Consider the following 18,517-nt stretch of genomic DNA (forward strand, 5'->3'; position numbering starts at 1 on the left):
CTGTCAGTCCACACTTTCTTTAGCTCGGTTTTTCATAGCCTCCTTCCTCACCATGCACTAAACGTGTATGGACCGAGTTCCTTCTGTGAGTCGCACGACATTTCAAGCTTCACTGTGATCAACACTGGCCATGTGGAACTTGCATACTTATCACCTGCGTTTTGTAAGGCATCAACAAGCCACATGTTTGTACTGCCTTTGTACTGTTACTGCGCTTTCTTCATGGTGTGGGTATGTGGGAGGAGAGGGTTTTGGGGGGGGGGGGTGTGGGTGGAGGAGGCGGAGGGAGTCCGTGGAGCTGCTTTTGGCACCATGGATGTTACGTAATTAAAAGAAATCTTATTCACAGCGCGTGTTTGATCAGATTAATCATTAATTGCCATTCTCCTTGCTCCAGCACTTGAGATTTTAACGCTCTGTTTTTCTCCTCAGAGTTCCAAGGTGCTTGCGAAGAAAGAGCTTCTAAAGGTTCCCCTGATTGGCTGGACCTGGTACTTCCTGGAGATAGTCTTCTGCAAACGAAAGTGGGAGGAAGATAGAGACACAGTCGTTGAGGGCCTGAAGAACCTGTCGGATTATCCAGAGTACATGTGGGTGAGTGTAATCCCGGCACGGCTCGAGTCCAGCTGGACGGGTAAACCTGTCCCTGTACTATGTATAAACATGCCTGTTCGAAGTGTACCTATCTGCTAGTGTGATTTAGATGGATTTTTATAACCAGCCCTGCCTGTGAGGCTGTTCTGAGAAGCCTCCCTAGTTAGTCCACAGGGTAACAGACCCTTCTGTCCAGCCAAACTCCATCAAAGCAGGAGCTATGGGGCTGGTGTAATAGTACAATGACACACACGCCGAGCATTCAAATAAATCAAATCAGACAGAAGTACAAGAATATTGAATTGGCCGTAACACTCTAGGCCTGTAAAATCACAGGTAAGTAATTATACACAGACTTGGAACTCTCGCTAGAGTTCACCTATGCTAACGGTATCAGCATTCTAATGATAATGGTAGACTGTAGGCAGTAAAGGGAATGTAACACATCAGTAAGGCAATGGCAACAAATACCCTGCCTTATAAAGTAAGGCTATTGACACTTGAGAAGGCATTCCCTTCTGTAGGCCTACTCCCTCCAATAGTATAAAAGTCCTAGGCAAGATATTGTTGAAGGGATCCGGAAGCCTTGAAAAGTGACACCAAGTATTGGCAAAGCCGATAGGTAAATGTTTCAGTGAAGAGAAAACTGTTAGTTCAAGTAGAATAGGGGTGCTTTGCCAATCCCACCAGAGTAGGACTAGTGGAAGCCCAGGGAGAGATCTTTGGCCAGAATTCCACTGATCACGACCAGGCAATGGAAAGTTGAGAAGTGGGTTTCACGCCCATACGATCCCTATGGCTGGAGGGTGTATGGAAACAATTATTCCAACTTGCCTCCTTTAGTCTGATTCTCTGAGAATCCACCTCTAGGGTGGAAATGAATCCTACCCCCACTAGCATATGAAGTAGGATTGTGAAGCTATGGGCTCATTCGAGTCGCTGGGCCCACTTAAATTGAAGGTCAGGTTGATAGGGGTGTAGAAGCCACTGGTACTGTGCTTGTTTTCAGGTTTGGGATTGGGTCCGGCTTGACGGTAGTTCAGGCACCTTAACACTTTTTTTTTTTTAAATGTATTTTTATTTTTATTTTAAGTAAACCAAACAACAATACAACAGAACATAAATAAAACACACCAAACAACAACAAAAATGCAATCCCCAACCCTCCCCCCTATGAGCCTGTGTGGTGTCCGCCATTGGTGTCCACTCCGAGCGGTGGGGCCCCATCGCCCTCGGATCCAGCCGAGGCCGACCCTGTCCCAAACAGCTCGGCTATCAATGACTTCCATGCCGTGAGGGAGCCCGTTTCTTCCTCCTCCCCTGCCATACTGGCATCCCGCCACGCCGCTGTCTCAGCATCTGCCCATTTTTGGAGATCCCGCCACCAGACCTCAACTAGTGGCTTATGACATTCCTTCCATCCCATGGCAATCCTACGTTTGGCAAGCACATAAACCAGATCTTTAAGTTTCTCAACATGTCGGAGCTTACGCGCTCTGGGATACCCCCCCAGCAGACAGGCCCAGGCTGAATCCACTTCGAGTGTAATACCCCTTCCCGCCAGCCTCTGCGCCACTTCACCCCAATAACTTGCGATCACTGGGCACGCCCAGAACATGTGTATCATGTCCGCATTTTCTTCGTTACACTTGGGGCACGCCTGGCGCCCAGCATCCCGAAATCTGGATATTCTCAGGGGGGTCATATATGCCCTGTGTGTAATATAGAGCTGTATCTGCTTAAACCTGGCGATCCTCGACACCATTTTGTGGTACCACAAGGCGCGCTCCCACAACCCATCCGCCATCGGAGCCCCCATCTCTGCTACCCATTCCAGTCGCAGGTGCCCCAAATCCTTCCCAACCTTTGTCATTAACATCTCATACAACCTTGAGACCTCATGCCCACCCTCCGAAGTGTCGTATATTATCTCCAACGTAGCATCCGGTTCATCGGCCAAGGTAGCTTCAGGCCACATACTCCGGATCTCCCGCACCACCCTAAGATATGTTACGTATTGACCCCTGTGCAGCCCCGACACCGCCTCTAGTTCCTCGAATTCCCTTAGGGCCCCGTCCTGCCAGATGTCTCCCATGGTGACCAACCCCACTGATTCCCAGTACGTCCGAAGGATTGCTCTTAGCTGCCCGTCTCCCTTCGCCAGTGCGACCAGTGGTAACTGCGGCACACACGGCGAGGGGTCGCCCATCATCCGGCAGGCTCGCCGCCACATGTTCCTACCCAAGGCCAGCATCTTAGGACGTTCCTTCATACAGGCATTGGCCACCCAGATCACCTCCCGCAAATAAAAGGGGGAACAGTCCTTCCCCAGCAGCCTGTGTTCAGGGGTCTCGTCATCCGAGAGCCACCTGGCCACATATTGCAATTGCGCAGCCACATAATAGGCCTCGAAGTTCGGCAGTTTCACGCCACCCTTCTCGTAAAGGTTCTGCAGTTTCCACAGTGCAACTCTATTGCGTGTTCCGTGCCATAGGAAATCCCTACATACACTATGTAACCTCACAAAAAACTTCTTAGGTATCATATAAGGGATGTTATTAAAGTAGTGCAAAAGCCTGGGCGCACCACCATCTTGAGCATAGCTCCCCGGCCCATCATCGCTAAAGGCAATCTTTCCCAGAACCTCATGCACTTCTCAATCTTCCCTATGGCTAATTCGGTATTATGCTTATGTTCCTCCTCGGTCGTGTGATACACGTCAATACCCAGGTACCGGAAGGAGCGTGTTGCCCACGGGATCTGCAGCACCGGCAACCTCTCCACGGGTGTCCCCACATAACCGCCCAGCGGAAATAGTATGGATTTCTCGGTGTTTACTGCTATGCCGGACAGCCAGGCGTACCTCTCCATTACCTCCAAGACATACTGCAAATTCTCTTCCGGGTATTTCAGGTATAGCAGCATATCGTCTGCATACAGGGATATAAGGTGACACTCCCCTCCCACCTCAATACCCACCGGGTCATACAGCTGCCGAAGGTAAATTGCTAAGGGTTCGAGGGCCAATATATACAACATTGGGGACCAAGGACACCCCTGCCTAGTGCCTCTGCCCAACTGCCATCTGTCTGACACCACTGCGCCCGTGCGGACCCTGGCCAGAGGTGCACTATATAACATCTCGGCCCACCTAATGTAGCCTGGTCCCAGTCCAAACCGTCCCAAAGCCGCCAGCAACCACGGCCATCGAACGGAGTCGAACGCTTTAACCGCGTCCAACGCCACTATCGCCATTTCGCTCTCGTCACTACATCCCCCCTCAACCACCCTGTGAAGGCGTCTATGATTGTGAGTGATATTCCTGTTCGGGACATAGCCCGTTTGGTCAGGATGGATCAACTTGCCGATCACCCTCCGCATTCTGGCCGCCAGGACAGCAGTTAGGATCTTACTGTCTTGGTTCAGCATCGACAAGGGCCGATAGGAGCCGCAATCGTGTCCCGGCTTATTGGGCTTGGGGAGCGGTATTATAATCGCCTCCCTGAGCGATTCAGGCAGCCGCCCCACCTCAAACGCTTCATTAAGCATCTCCAGCATGGGCGGGAGCACCTCCTCTCCATACGCTTTATAAAATTCACTGGGGAACCCATCCACCCCTGGGGCCTTGCAAGTGGGTAACTGCCTCACAATCTCTCTCAACTCTTCCAGAGTGATCGGAGCATCCAACTCCTCTCGCTCTTCATCACTTTTCCTGGGCAGACCTATGTCTTCGAGTACTTCATCTATCTCCTCCCGGCTCCCCCCCTCACGATCCTCGTATAATGCCTGATAATATTCCGCGAATGCTCCATTTACACCTTCTTGGGTATCCACCTCTTCACCCTTTTCAGTGATCACCGATCAGATCGGGGACCTCGGGGTCTCGCTCTTATAAAGCCAAGCTAGAAGCCTGCCCGTTTTGTCCCCCCCCCCCCCGCATGTAGTCTCTCAATATACTTTCTGTAGTTTAGATTACAGAGCCTGTCCCAATGTTCCGCACACCTCTGCTGCAGGGTAGAGACCGCCTCCGTATCGATTCCGCCCTCCTCCAACTCTCTTTCCAACTCAATCTCGGCCATATGCAGATCGGCCAGGACTCCCCCCATCAACCCCTTGGACTTCGCAATGGCGACCCCCCCGCATTACAACCTTAAAGGCCTCCCATAAAGTACCAGCCGACTTAACACTCCCTGTATTCACCTCAAAGTAAGCAGTTATCTCCTCCCTCATATCCTCTCGGAAGACTGGATCCTTGAGCGCTTCCGCCCTAAGGCGCCATGTTGGAATGCGCGCTCGTGGGGGGTAAAGCTGCCATCGCAAGACCAGGGGCGAGTGGTCCGAGAGGACTCTCGCCCTGTAGTCTATCTGGTCGCACTCCGCGACAACGTCCGGAGTGACGAAGAAGTAATCCGGCCTCGTGTGCAGTTGATGCGGGGCCGAATAATGCGAGTATTGCCTCACGCCAGGGTGACTCGCTCTCCAAACATCTACCAGGCCAAAGTCCGCCAGCAACGTCTGCAATACTCTAGCCGCCGGGCTGGGCCTGGTTATCTTGTCGTCCGACCTATCCACCCTGGGGTTCAGAACACAATTGAAGTCCCCACCCCAAATCACTGTGCCCCCCATCCCATCGCTAAGTTTCGTGCACAGCGTCCTAAAGTATGTCGCCGTGTCCTGGTTGGGAGCATAAGTGTTTATAATACACACTACTTAGTTCTCCACAAGCCCCCTTACCATGACCAGCCTCCCATCAGACTCCACAACCTCCCCAAGCCGCTTAAACGGGACATGTGGTGCCACCCAAACCAGCACACCTCTAGCATAGGCAGAATATGTAGATCCCACTACTGTCCCCTTCCACTTCCTTCCCACTAGTTCCAATTTTTCCCGTGTCAGATGCGTCTCCTGTAACAAGGCCACATCTATCTTTTGCCTCTTCAGGTACAACATGACCTTGTTTCGCTTTAGGTAGCTGTTAAGCCCTCTAACGTTCCACGTTAGCATCCTAAGGTCCCCCATGGTCTATCAGTAGCTCCCACCTCCCTTCCAGGGATTCCCGCCTCCCCCCCACCTCGCAGACACCCATTCCCAGTTCCACCCCCAGGCTCATATAAAAACTAACACACCCCACACCCCTAACCCAACCAACTGCCCAGCTCCATCCCTGGATCTCAGGCATCCCCGTGTTCGGTTCTCTCTGGAAACCCAAGCACAGAACCCGACGGGGTGTCACCCCACTAGCAGTGACTAACCTAAACTCAAACTGGGGTACAAAGAACGGCCCCTGGAGGCTCCACTCCCTCGCATTCGTATCCGTGCACACGGACCATGTTTCCAACACCTAACGCGTACACGTTCTCACACAGTCACAGACTATATTCCAGTCCCAATGTTCATTGCCCAACCGGGCCCGCAGTGTCACTTATCTTGTCCCGTTCCAACAGCCGTCCGAACATCTGGTTCCTGAGGGCAGTTTTGCGCATCCAGCCACTCCATGGCATCCTCCGGAGTGACAAAAAACAGCATCTTGCCCTTAAAGAGAACCTTCAGTTTGGCCGGGTAGAGTAACATGTATTTATACCCAGCCTCCCGCAATCGCCTCTTAACCGCTCCAAAGTTCATGCGACTGTGCTGTACCTGCAGGGTATAATCGGGGTAAGCAGTTATGGTCGCCTCTCCTCGTCGTATAGTGCCCCCCTTGCGAAAGTATTCAAGGTGAGGATCTTGGCGATCACAGGCCTGGGCGGATTTCCCGGCGGTGGCCTCCTAGTCAAGGCCCTGTGCGCTCTCTCCACCGCAAACCCCTGCGACAGGGCGCCCCCCGTGATCTCCTGCAGCAACTTAATAACTCCGTGGGACTTTGGCCCTCAGCCCCCTCCGGCAGGCCCACAATGCGGACGTTGTTTCTCCGGGCGCGTCCTTCCGCCTCCTCAGCCCTATTCTCCAAGTTACCCACACGTTGCACCAAGGCATGGAGATCACGCTTGTGCGCGGCGCAGTCCGCCGCGGTAGGGCCCATCTCCTTCTCCAAGGTCTCCGTGCGCTCTGCCAGGGCTCGCACGTCGTGCCTTAGGAGGTTCACGTCCTCCTGCACCGCCCCAACCTGTAGTTCCATCGCGGTTTTCAGTTCAGCCACTGCGAGCTGGAGCTTGGTCTCCCACGTCGCTTTCAGGTCCGCGATTGCAGCAAGGACCTCTTGGTTCGCACCCCCGACGGCCATCTCCTTGGCCTGAGCCTTCTCCTTGCTCCTGGCTCCGTCTGGGCCGGGCGGCGTCTTGGCGTATTCGTCAAGCGTGGGCTGTTTGTTCTTTGCTCTCAGGAGCTTGTTCGACATGTCTCCCGTCAGAAGGGCCACGCTCAGGTCCAAGGCAGGGAGGCGCTGTGCCCACTCACCCCAATTCCGTCTTGGGGATCTTTTGTTCTCCGGCTCACCCGACCATCTTCGCGACTGTTGTCCACCGCTGTCCCAAGGTGGGCCGGGTTGCGCTGCACCCTTCGTAACGCCCCGAGGGCGCACGTGCGTTGTGGAAACCGCCACTGGGGTCCCGATCCCCCACTCCTTTGTCCCCTAGTCAAGCGGCGGCGGCCATTTTCTCATCCGTCGAGGTCTCGCCTCCAATTCTTCACCCGGCCTCTAATCACACTTCCGCAGTGCGGACCCGGATAAAAATTTATCCACGCGTGCAGCCGAACTTCATGTACGCAGTCAGCACCTTTTCAACCGAATCGCTTCGGTTCTTGCACGGTTTTCAGTCGGATAATGTACGGATCTGCGGGAGCCCCGTACAGACGCGTCTTTTCACATGGCTTCCAAGCCACGCCCCCCTCCACCTTAACACAGTTGCCACCACAGGTTACACAATGGCGGAAGACCTGGTACACGCAGGGACATAAATGAGACGTGCAGCAGCGAAAAACACCCTGATCAGGGGAACACAGACACTTACACTTATGACCAGGAAGGCCCTTCTTCATGTTGAGGAGTAGCAGCTGCAGGCAGGAGGATTAGCCTTGGGCCATAAGTAGCCCTCGAGTGCCAATTCAAAACTGGGATCGGGGACTGTTGCTCCAAAGATGCCCTGGATGAAACCGGGCAGCCCAAAGGATGGGTAGGATCCTCATGCAGTGATCTGTACTGATTGGTCCCCCAAACCCAATGATTACAGCACCATTGAGGGTCTGCTTGAGTTGGAGACAAAGCTTCACTTGGACTTGGCTGGAGGCATTTCTGGATGTCTTGGGTCTTGAGTGGACTACGTCACTTTGCATGGGTCTTGCCTCTAAACGACGATCTGAACGTCTGCAGGACTCTTCCTTTTATCTCAAATTCGAGCCAGGGTCGCCCAGAGACCACCAATGGAAAGGATCTAAACCATTCAAACTGGCAACGGCTGTCCAGTCTTCCCCCACATCTGCGCAGCCACAGACATCCCCAGGCTAATTAATCTTTTATTCGCACCCGGGTGGCTGGAACAGCGGGCGAAAATACACATTCTCCACCCGCTGTTTCTAGCCACTGAAAGCCCTTGCCCGCATGGCGCCATCTTTTTTAAATGTTTCTATTTTTTCCTCGAATGTTGCGAGTCAACAGGGAGCCCTCTCCCTGTTGTCTACCCCCTCCCCCAAAACAAACCCAACCCCTACCCTCACCCTATCCCCGCTTACTTGTGAAGGCAAGGGTCCCCAACCAGCACGATCCTCCCCGCAATGAGAGACAATGACGGACTCTCCCAAGTCGGGAATAAAGCCAAGACAGAGTGCGGGTGAGCTTAAATGGGAGTTTATCAATCAGAATAGGGCATGCAAACAACTCTGCAAACTCCGAGAGCGCTCTGTCTGACAATAGCAAAGACAGGCGTATTTATTTACAAAAAACGTCATCAGTACCTATATACTATAAGGGGCACAAGTTCAATGGGATTGGGTGGCGATGACTAGCTATAGATGCTGCTGCGATGTGGTTGGCCTTGGCTGGAGGACGTCACTGGTCAACCTCGTGGGTTGGGCTGGGCCTGGCAGGTCAGCTGAGTTCATCCGGGCGGTGGTGTTGTGCCATTGTGGCCAGTGTCAGAGATGAATGTCTTCTCCTGACTTATTTGCCCTATGCCATGCACACCGCAGTCATTCAGTCATTGCAATGTTATCTTCTTTAGTAAATCTATCAATAGGTTATTCTACAGGTTAATGCAACACAGGAGGAATGCACCTTGTGAGGGGTTTGATGGTGATTTATCCGTGCATGGTTACCAGTGTCCTGTTTGACCGGTACCATAGGTCGTGGGGCTAAGTCTCCGGGCCTGGGGCGGGCGGTACATGTCTTTCGGTCGCGTTAGAAGTTATTATGAATGGGCTGTTGTGTGTTACCGCAGTATTGGGTGTCTTTGTTGCACTGGGTCATAAGTCTGAGGTGTTCCGGGGGGTTGTGGGGTTTACGAGGGGGCGCCTTGGATTTGTGTATTCAAGCGGAGGTTTACTGCTGGGCTGTAAATAATGCAGGCGGCAGGCCGTGGCCTTGGGTGCTGTAGCGGGGACTACAAATCTTTGAAGCGGCTCCAGCCTAGTTGGGGGAGGTGGAGCAGCGTGGCGCAGGCCTTAGCTCTCTTATTTGGCAGACTTAGCAGGGTGGGGGGGGGAGAATGGCCTTGCACATATTCACAAAGGTATTTTTCTCGTGTGTTGCCGACTTTCGATGACAATTCCATAAACATTTGAACATCCTTATAATACTCATTTGGATCACTTGAAAACATACATTTCAACTCACTACATGTCTCTCGAATATAGTCCGTCTAAGCACCTTACTAGTACATTATATTTTAACAATTACGGCATTTAGTAATGTACATATATATATTTGCATTACGTGAGGTAGTAGTGTAGTTGGTGGAGCATAGAGGATGAGACCCGCCATTGTACGCGGCGGTAATGGCATATAAGGGCTGTAGATATGTACACATGACTGACGCATTTGCCCGCGTCTTTTCACACAAGCCTTATGTATAGTTTAATTCGTCCTTCCCTGCACTCTAGCAGCATTAGTTCAGTTATGGCTCGGGACCGCGGGGTGTACGGTTTTCAATGATACATATAGAGAATATTCCCCCGGAATGCTTTTTATCATTTGCACACCCCTGCAGGGGCGTGGGTCCTCCATTGCTGGTGTCATGTAAACATGCGTTTCGTACAATAATTACACAATTTTACAGGTTTCTTTAGTAGAAGTAGTTTTATGGAAAGGATACACGTATTACAAATAGTTTTTGACATTCGTATTTGGGTATTTTTCTGCTTTCATCGGATGACCATTCTACAGTTCTCCCCATCACCCAGGCCTCGCTGACCGGGTCATGCTGGGAGCAGTGATACACTGTGGACGGTGAAATGTTACAGTGTTAGTATCTTATGCTAGCTCATGTCCGTTTTGTTCGTGGGAACGGGCTCACAGCGGATCTGCCAGGGTGCTGCGGCGACAGGGATAATTGAAACTCTCCGAGGGTGGGGGCCGCGCTACAGTGCGCTGAGCTCAGACCATCTTTGATAGGCAAAATGGTTTCTGGGCCTAGCTAAATTCAATACGTGTGGGCAATGTCTTCAGCAGGTGAACCCTCCACCACCTGGGCCCGGGTGGTCTGAGGGGACGCCCAATGAGCCATGGCCCCCACCTGGGGAGGGGATGTAGGCAAGGAGGGTTTTTTGGACCACTCCTCCCCTACACTTGCTAGACTGGAGCTTTGTGCCCCGGTCCTGCCGCTCCTCCTGCTCAGTCGCCATTGAAATGGAAAGGACTTTGTCCCTTTTCCCTATGGCTTGCGCAGCCAATCTCCTGAGGATAAAAAAGTAACCATTCACACCCCAGATAAACTCCAGGGTGCGAATGGCTTTCAACTCCTGCTTCGCTTGGGCCTGCCTAGACTCGGGGTGGCAGGCCGTTAGAGGCCATGTTTGTCCCCCACAGTGGGGCAGAAAACCATTTTACACACTTAATACTGGAGACCAGTCTCTAAGCACGGGACCGGGATTCAGACCTGTGTTGCTCTGCTTGTTCTTGCGTTGCCCCCCGAGTTATCCTCCCGGGCCAGTGCTGGCTCCCACATCGGACCATGGTGCACACACTGCGCTTTGCCCTGGAAACACACTTTTTGACCTGGAGAGGGCTTACCATATATGGCATTTTCTGACCTGAGAAGGCAGGAAGACAGCCAAAGGACAAGATGGCCAAACAACTTGCGTCTCTCTGTTCCGGCTACCCTACTCCTGGGGCCCCTCCACCTGCGATCCAGACGCAAATCGGACCGGTTTTCACCTGCTTCGGGATCGTCCCTGGTGAGGTCTCGTCCAGCTCCTCCTCCAGCGCGGCTCCCGTGGTGATTTTCCCGCTCGACGGACGGCCTGGCCTGCGGTGTACTCTGCTCCCGCACTCATCCAGCGCCTGCAGCAGTCACCAGACATCCGTCATCTCTGCTGGAACGTCCCTGGTGAGGCCTTCTCCAGCTCCTCCTCCAGCCCGGCCCCCGTTGTGATCTTCCCGCACGGCAGACGGCCTGGCCTGTGGTGTGTTTTGCCTCCCGTGTTCGTCCAGCGCCTGCAGCAGTCACCACTCATCCATCCTCTCTGCTGGAACGTCCCCGGTGAGGCCTCCAGCCCAGCTCCTGCACTGATCCATCCCGCTGGGGACAGCAGGGCCTGCGGAGTGCTCTTCTCTTCTCCTCACTCGCCCATTCGGAGACCTGTCTTGGAGACCACCTGTGCTCTGTCATCCCGCCTCTATTCCGGCTGCAGAGGTCCCGGCTGGGAGAGGCCGTTCAGAGTCCACTGAAGAAAATAAAACGAATCTGGGCGCCATCTCTGCCCTTTAAAAAAAGAAATTCTCCTAGCCAAACGTGAATCCTACAACACAAGAATAGCCCAAGCCAACTCCAGCACTAAGGAACTCTTTGCTATACTCAAAGAATTTGTAGCACCCGTCCCTGTACCTGACAACTGTATCAAGGACAAACCTCGGTATTTGAATATCCAACAAGCATTGACAGGTAAAGTTGCGACCCTTCAAACAAAAATTAAGAATAAAGCCTCACTATCAACCAATTCGCCCAACAATATTACCTTAACCACTCCCACTATTTCTGACACATTAACCCGATTCAAATTCTCAAAAGTTACTATTCTCGAAACAGAAAAGACAATACTCTCACTCAAACCCTCTAACTGACATTGTGATCAGTGCCCTGCCCAACTCATAAAGGACGCAGCCAGAGAACTGTCACCTTTTATCACTAAATTGATTAACGCATCATTCAGGACTAACTCCATCCCTGATAACCTTAAGGAATCCTGGGTGATCCCTTTACAAAAGAAACTAACTTTAGACCCTCTAATTCCCACTAATTACTGACCTATTACCACAGTACCATTCCTTCTGAAAATTATAGATAAAATGGCTTATCTACAAATTCAAAAACACTTGGAATCTAATCATCTGCTAGGATCTAGACAATCAGGCTTCCGGCCTCAACACGGGACTGAAACTGCGCTAATTGACTTGAAGGCCCAGATCGATGACCTCAGGGACAAGGGCGACCTAGCTCTCCTCCTGGACCTATCGGCCGCCTTCGACCTGGTCGATCACCAGGTCCTGTGCAGCCACCTGGACTCAGCAGCATACTTCTCCCGAGAAGCCATTGCTTGGATACAATCCTTCCTCAGTGATCGTACCATGAGAGTATTCTCTCCCATTGCTTCAGCTGACCCTATCCCTACCACGTGCGGTGTTCCCCAGGGTTCATGTGTCTCGCCCACCTTATATAATATCTTCACTAAGCCCCTTTTTGATGATTTGGATCATCTGGGTATCACCTATAATAACTATGCAGATGATACGCAGATCCTCCTACCAATTACTGGTGATTATGAAAAGGATTTGGCCTTAGTCAATAAGGTTTACCTCATCATCCAGGCATGGATGGCCTCCCATGGACTATGCCTGAATGATGACAAAACAGAGATCATCATCCTGGGTACACAATCATCTCTCAAACTAAGCCCAAAATATTCTGCCTTTAGCGTCGACAATAACATTATTACAACTGCTAAGGAAGTAAAAACATTAGGGTTTTACTTGGATTCTGCGTTAACGTTTAACAAACAGGTAAATACGCTGGCCTCGCCCACAGCCTACACCTATAAATTAATCGGAGCTGGCAGAGCCTTCCTTTCCAATAACAGCTGTATCACCCTTGCTAGAGCTCTCATACTATCAAGACTTGATTACTGCAATGCTATGTACATTGGGGCGAGCAAGCAAACTACTAAGAAAATCCAACTCCTGCAAAATAACGCCCTTAAAGCTGCGCTTGGAATTGCCAGGAGAGACCATATTTCGGACACCAGAAGAGCTAATAACTGGCTGTCTACAATTGATAAAATAAAACTTAGTCGCCTCCCTTACTCATAAATGCGTAAACAAAGCAGCCCCTCGCTATCTTGTGGACAGAATCATTACTAAACCTGAGACAAGACTAACCAGACATTCCAATACTAATTGCCTCCTGACCCCTAGATTCAAACTTGCCAGAGTGGGAGGAAACAGTTTCCAGGTTAAGGTTGCCCATCTATGGAATTCACTCCCTACCCCACTCAGACTAGAACCATCTTACACAAAATTTCGCCACAACCTTATAAAAATGCTCAAAGATTCTGACGGCTAAGTGAGATTCTGGCTTCAGTCCACTTCACCTTGAATTTACCTTCCTCTACTTCGGACCTCACTCGGTATGCCCTTTGTAAACATTTTGTATAAACTCATACTGTATATATATTTGTGCAATCACCCTGTAAAATGTAAAAATGTGTTTACTGTAATTATGCTTTTTGACTTTATATAATAACACTGCAACTGTAATGTCTTTTTATGTACAACCAAGCTGTGAGTAAACTTATCTGATGCGCCCGACTACTTTTTGGGTTTGGTACGCAATACAAGTAATAAACTAAACTATCTTGACTCCCTTCAACCACTGACAGCCTTCCTGGTACGTGTGTGGACTCCGCTCCTGCAGTCGCCAACTTCATCCTATCTCCTCTGGCACTCGGTGAAACTTTGAGTTTCCGGCTCCTTATCACCTGGCACCATTTCTTGATCCTGGTGCCTGCCTTGCAGCTGTACTCTCCTGGGGCCTGCCTTGCCGCTGCTCTCCCCTTACCGTCCGTCTCCATTCAGACTACTGGGATCCTGCTGTGCCACTGTGCCCTCCTGGTACCTGCCCTGCCGCTGCACCCCCAGTGCCATCACCCTTCCACTCTGGCTACTGGGGTCCTGGGGGGGGTGAAGCTGCCCAGAGTTCCACCTCCTTGGCTCCCTTCCGCTGCCGGCAGCCCTCCTTGTGCATGGAAGGTGTCGGAGCCTGCAGTCACCCATAACATCTTGCGGTGCCGCCTGGTTCGTCTCTGCTCTGCCCCTGGCCCATCCACCTGTCACACTAACTCTCAGGGTCCTGGCAGGACCGTGACTGCTTGGGGTACCTTCTGCCATCTCTGAGCTGCTGCCACTGGCCCGCCCCGTCTGACACCGATCGGGCTACTTGGGTTTGCCCTCTTTAGCCTGACTCCTCACTGACTACTTGGGATTCTGTCCAACCTCACTGCCTCTGAAGCTTGAAGTTCTCCCGTCGCGGCTGCTTAGGACTCCAACCCTCCTTCGCCGCCAGCAACCCTTCCCACTCTAGTGCGGGTCCACTCGCAGAACTTCACTGCTTCTGCCCACCCTTCTTGCCTGACTCTGTTCTTCTCTTGTGCCCACACCACTCCTGGTCCCATTGCCTGCGGCCCTTCCAACTCAAGTGCGAGTGCAGCTACGGTGGACCCCTGCATTGAACCATCCACTACCTGTTTTCCTCCTCTAGCACCTTTCTGCCGAACCCGGTACTGCCTGCAGCCCCCCATCCTCTCCCCATCACTCTCCTAACTCATTTCCCTGACCACTGTCCCTACCTGAAACGGCCACACTGACCTCTGCTCTCACCATCGCAAGACTCTACAGGCTCGACCCATACGTACTTGCCCTTTCATTGAGTCCTCTGTTATGCAATTCCCCAAATCTCCTTCTCCCCACCATTCCCTCCCCCCCCTTTCCCCTACTCCCACCTTCTCCTCTCCCTTTTACTCCTTTTCCTTCCTAATGCCCAGCCTTCACCCCTAGCCCCCACACACTCCTCCTGTTACTCTCCTTCCCTCTCTCACCGCCCTAACCTTCTATACCCCCCTACCGTCCATCACTCCACCCACTTGAACATGGCACTCTGGAACGCCAGATCTATCTGCAACAAAACCGCAGCTGTTCCCGACCTATTCTTTTGCCTTAACCTCCATTTTTTGTGTCTAACTGAAACCTGAATCCCCCCCATAACACTTCTGCCCCCGCTTCCTTAACCACCTCCTCTTCCTCCTTTACTCATACCCCACGCACTACTGGCCGTGACGGAGGCGTTGGCCTCCTCTACCACCCCAAGTACATCTCCTCTTCCTCCTCACCATCTCTCCCTTCTTTCCCTACCTTTGAATTCCTCTACAAATCTTTCTCCTCGCCCCACCCTATTTCTTTTCTGAACATATACCGTCCCCCTGGCCCTCTGTCTTCCTTCTATGAAGACCTGGAACACCTCCTCTCCCTCATCTCTCCCTCCCCCTCTCCTCTATCCGTGCTTGGTGCCTTCAATCTCCATCTCCATCTCCCTTCTCCCCCTTAATCCTCTCCCCTCTTCTCTATCTTTGACTCCTACCTCCTTTCCCCTCTTCCTTCTTCCTCCACCCACTCCTCTGGCTCCACCCTGGACCTCATCTTCAATTCTTCCTACCCCTCTTCCCCTGTCTCTACTCTTCCTATCTATCTCTCTGACCATGCCTTACTCTTTCTCCCTTTCTCCTCTCCCACACTCCAACCCTCCTAACCCCTCCCTCCAACCTATTCTCGGCACGATTTGCGCAACTTTGACCCATCCCTCTTTACTGACACTTGCTCTTCTTTCCTTCCAACTCTCCAAGACTTTTCCTTATTATCTGCGAATGACGCTCTATCCTCCCTCTCCTCTGCTATCTCCTCCTCCCTTGACAGACTCTACCCCCTTTCTCTTTTCCGCCCTACCCGAAAACCCTCTCAACCTTGGCTTACTCCCCAACTCCTCTCCATGAAACGCTTTCTCCGTCGTCTCAAAAGACTTAAGAGACTTTCGCTCAAAATTCCCTCGCTTTCTAACCAAACCTCTTACTTCTCTTACCACGCACTCTACGACTCTTGTCTTGCCTCGGCTAAATCCTCTTACTTCTCTAACCTACTCCAATCTCAAGCCACTCACCCTCGCTGTATCTTCCAAACTCTTTCTCGACTTCTCTCCCCTCACTCCTGATCCCTCCTCCAATTCTACACTCTCCCCTTCTGACATCGCCAACTTCTTTTCCTCTAAGATTCTTACCCTTTGTCAAAAACGCCACCCCCCCTCTGACTTCATTTCTACTCCTCCGCCCCCACTCCCTCATCCTACATGTCCATCTTCTATCCCGTCTCCCCTTCTGAAGACTCCACCCTACTATCCAAAGCCCACCCCACTGCTGCCCCTTCTGACCCTCTCCCTTCCCATCCCTAAGATTTACCCTCTTCTTATCCCCTACCTCACCTCCTTCTTCAACATCTGTCTCTCCTCAGCTACTTTTCCCTCTGCCTTCAAGCATGCTACAATCGTCCCTATTTTGAAAAAACCTTCTGCTGATCCTCTTCTCACCTCTAACTTTAGACCCATCTCTCTTATCCCATTCCTCTCCAAGCTTCTCGAGCGCCTTGCCTACTCCCAGCTCTCATCCTTTGTTACTAACTCCTCTCTCCGACCACCCTACCAATCTGGCTTCCGTCCCAAACATTCCACAGAAACTGCTCTTGCCTCTATTCTCAACTCCCTTCTCTCTGCTCGCCACGCCAAACAATCCTCTATACCTATTCTCCTAGACCTCTCTGCAGCCTTTGACACTGTCGATCATCCCCTCCTTATTCACTTTCTTCCTTTGGTTTCAAAGGCTCTGTCCTCAACTGGCTATCCTCTTACCTCTCTTCACGCTCCTTTACTGTCTCCTGGGGAGGTCGCTCCTCTCCTACCTATCCTCTTGAATACGGTGTATCCCAAGGGTCGATACTTGGTCCTTTCCTCTTCTCTCTTTACACCTCCCTCATTGCTCCTGTAATCTCCTCGTTTGGTTTCTCCCATCACTTTTATGCCGACAACACTCAACTTTCTCTTTCTCCTCCTTCTCACCTGACCTTCACCAAAAACTCTCCTCCTGCCTTACTGCTATTAAAAACTGGATGTCTTCCCGATTTCTATCTAACACAGACAAAACCGAAGTTGTATTCTTTCCCTCTAACTCTCTTCCACCTCCCTCCCCTCCCCCATTCATTCACTTTCCTCCCTCCATTCTTCCTATCTCTCTTCAAGCTCGTAATGTAGGGGTTCTCTGACTCCTCTCTCTCCTTCTCCCAACATATTTCCCTCACTTCCCACGCCTGTTGCTACCACCTCTTCAATATCCGCAAAATCCGTCCTTCTCTCACCTTCCACGCTACCAAACTCTTAATCTCCTCCCTCATCTTCTCCGGCCTCTTCTACTGCTCCTCCCTACTCTTTGGGCTTCCTACTTCTCACCTTACCCCTCTTAAATCAATCTACCACTCTGCGGTTCATACCCTCTGTCAACTTACCACCCGTGACTCCATCTCTACCTCTCTCTCTTCCCTTGGCTGGCTTCCTTTCCATTCCCAACTTAAATTTCGAGGGGATTGGGTCCTCCGACGTATTCCATAGCTATGACAGTAATCACCACAGCTGTGCTGCTTCGGAAAATCTTTCGGCGTCTGCGTCCTGCGTCGATGACATCGATACGCCACCCTCGAGGACCTCCTCCGACGGCCGACGTCACCAGATGTTATAAGTAGGACGCACGACGCCCGTAGCCTCAGTTCCGTTTTTTCTGCAAACGTGTTCGCTTCGGGAATCTTGGCGCGCCTCGACTCTTTGGAGTTTGTTATCTCGGTTTTTAGAACCTGTTTTGTGAAGGTTCTTCTTCGTGAAGGATGTCTACCTCGTCTTCCACCCCGCGTCCGGGCTTTAAGACGTGCGGGGACTGTGGGTCCAAGATGTCGGTGACGGACTCGCACGACGCCTGCTTCTGGTGCCTCAGGGAGGCCCATGACACGGATGACTGTGTCGACTGCCAGTCGCTCACGTCCAAAGCCTTGCGGGAGCGCAAGAAGAAACTGTCGGTAGGTAAGGTGTCCAAGCCACGGAAGTCGAGGTCTGCGGAGCTTTCGACAGACGATTCGAGGGGCGACTCTCCGCATCGTTGTCAGAAGTCCAGTGGGTGTCGGTCCCAGAGTCGGTCTCGCCACTCCTCTGCCTCTTCGAGGCACTCCAGGAAGCGCCGTCATCGGTCGCCTTCCCCGTCCTCATCCGAGGACTCCTCCCGTCAGCGGGTCGCTTATCCCACCAAGCATGCGACGCCGGAGGAATGGGCTTCCTTCGGGAAGAAAATGTTAGCGATTCTTGAATCGCAGGGCACTGGTCCGTCCGCACCTCCGAGTGGGGTCGGTCGTGATCGGTCAAGAGACGCCGCTCGCATGCCTTCGGGCTCGGGTGGTCGGCACGATTCGCAGGAGAGGTCCCGCTTGGACAAGGGATATCGTTCTCCTCATGCCCGGTCCAGGTCCCGGTCCTCGACGCGCTCGAGACCGTGTGAACCTGTGGTGTCTTCGAGGAAGACGTCGACGCCGAGGTCGTCGTTGACGACTCTTTCGAGGCCCCGCCTCCAAAGAAGTCATCGGCCCCAATCGGCGCCATGGCTGTCGAGGGACACGGACATGCTCAGGGCTCCGGCCTCGAGGCCTGTG

The 18,517-nt window shown here is 52.1% G+C and overlaps 1 protein-coding gene across 2 annotated transcripts in view; it reads left to right on the top strand.

Moving 5' to 3' along the window:
• The window catches only part of AGPAT3 (1-acylglycerol-3-phosphate O-acyltransferase 3), a 660,566-nt gene that overhangs the window by 452,920 nt on the left and 189,129 nt on the right, over positions 1–18,517 (top strand). For both annotated transcript variants that reach the window (XM_069635675.1, XM_069635676.1), the window contains one exon: positions 433–594. In XM_069635675.1, coding sequence (XP_069491776.1) covers positions 433–594 — 162 coding nt within the window. The remainder of the gene's footprint in view (positions 1–432; positions 595–18,517) is intronic.

The sequence above is a fragment of the Ambystoma mexicanum genome, chromosome 7p (genome assembly GCF_040938575.1).
Source record: "Ambystoma mexicanum isolate Mex_15411 chromosome 7p, UKY_AmexF1_1, whole genome shotgun sequence".
In the NCBI taxonomy this organism is placed as follows: Eukaryota; Metazoa; Chordata; class Amphibia; order Caudata; family Ambystomatidae; genus Ambystoma; species Ambystoma mexicanum.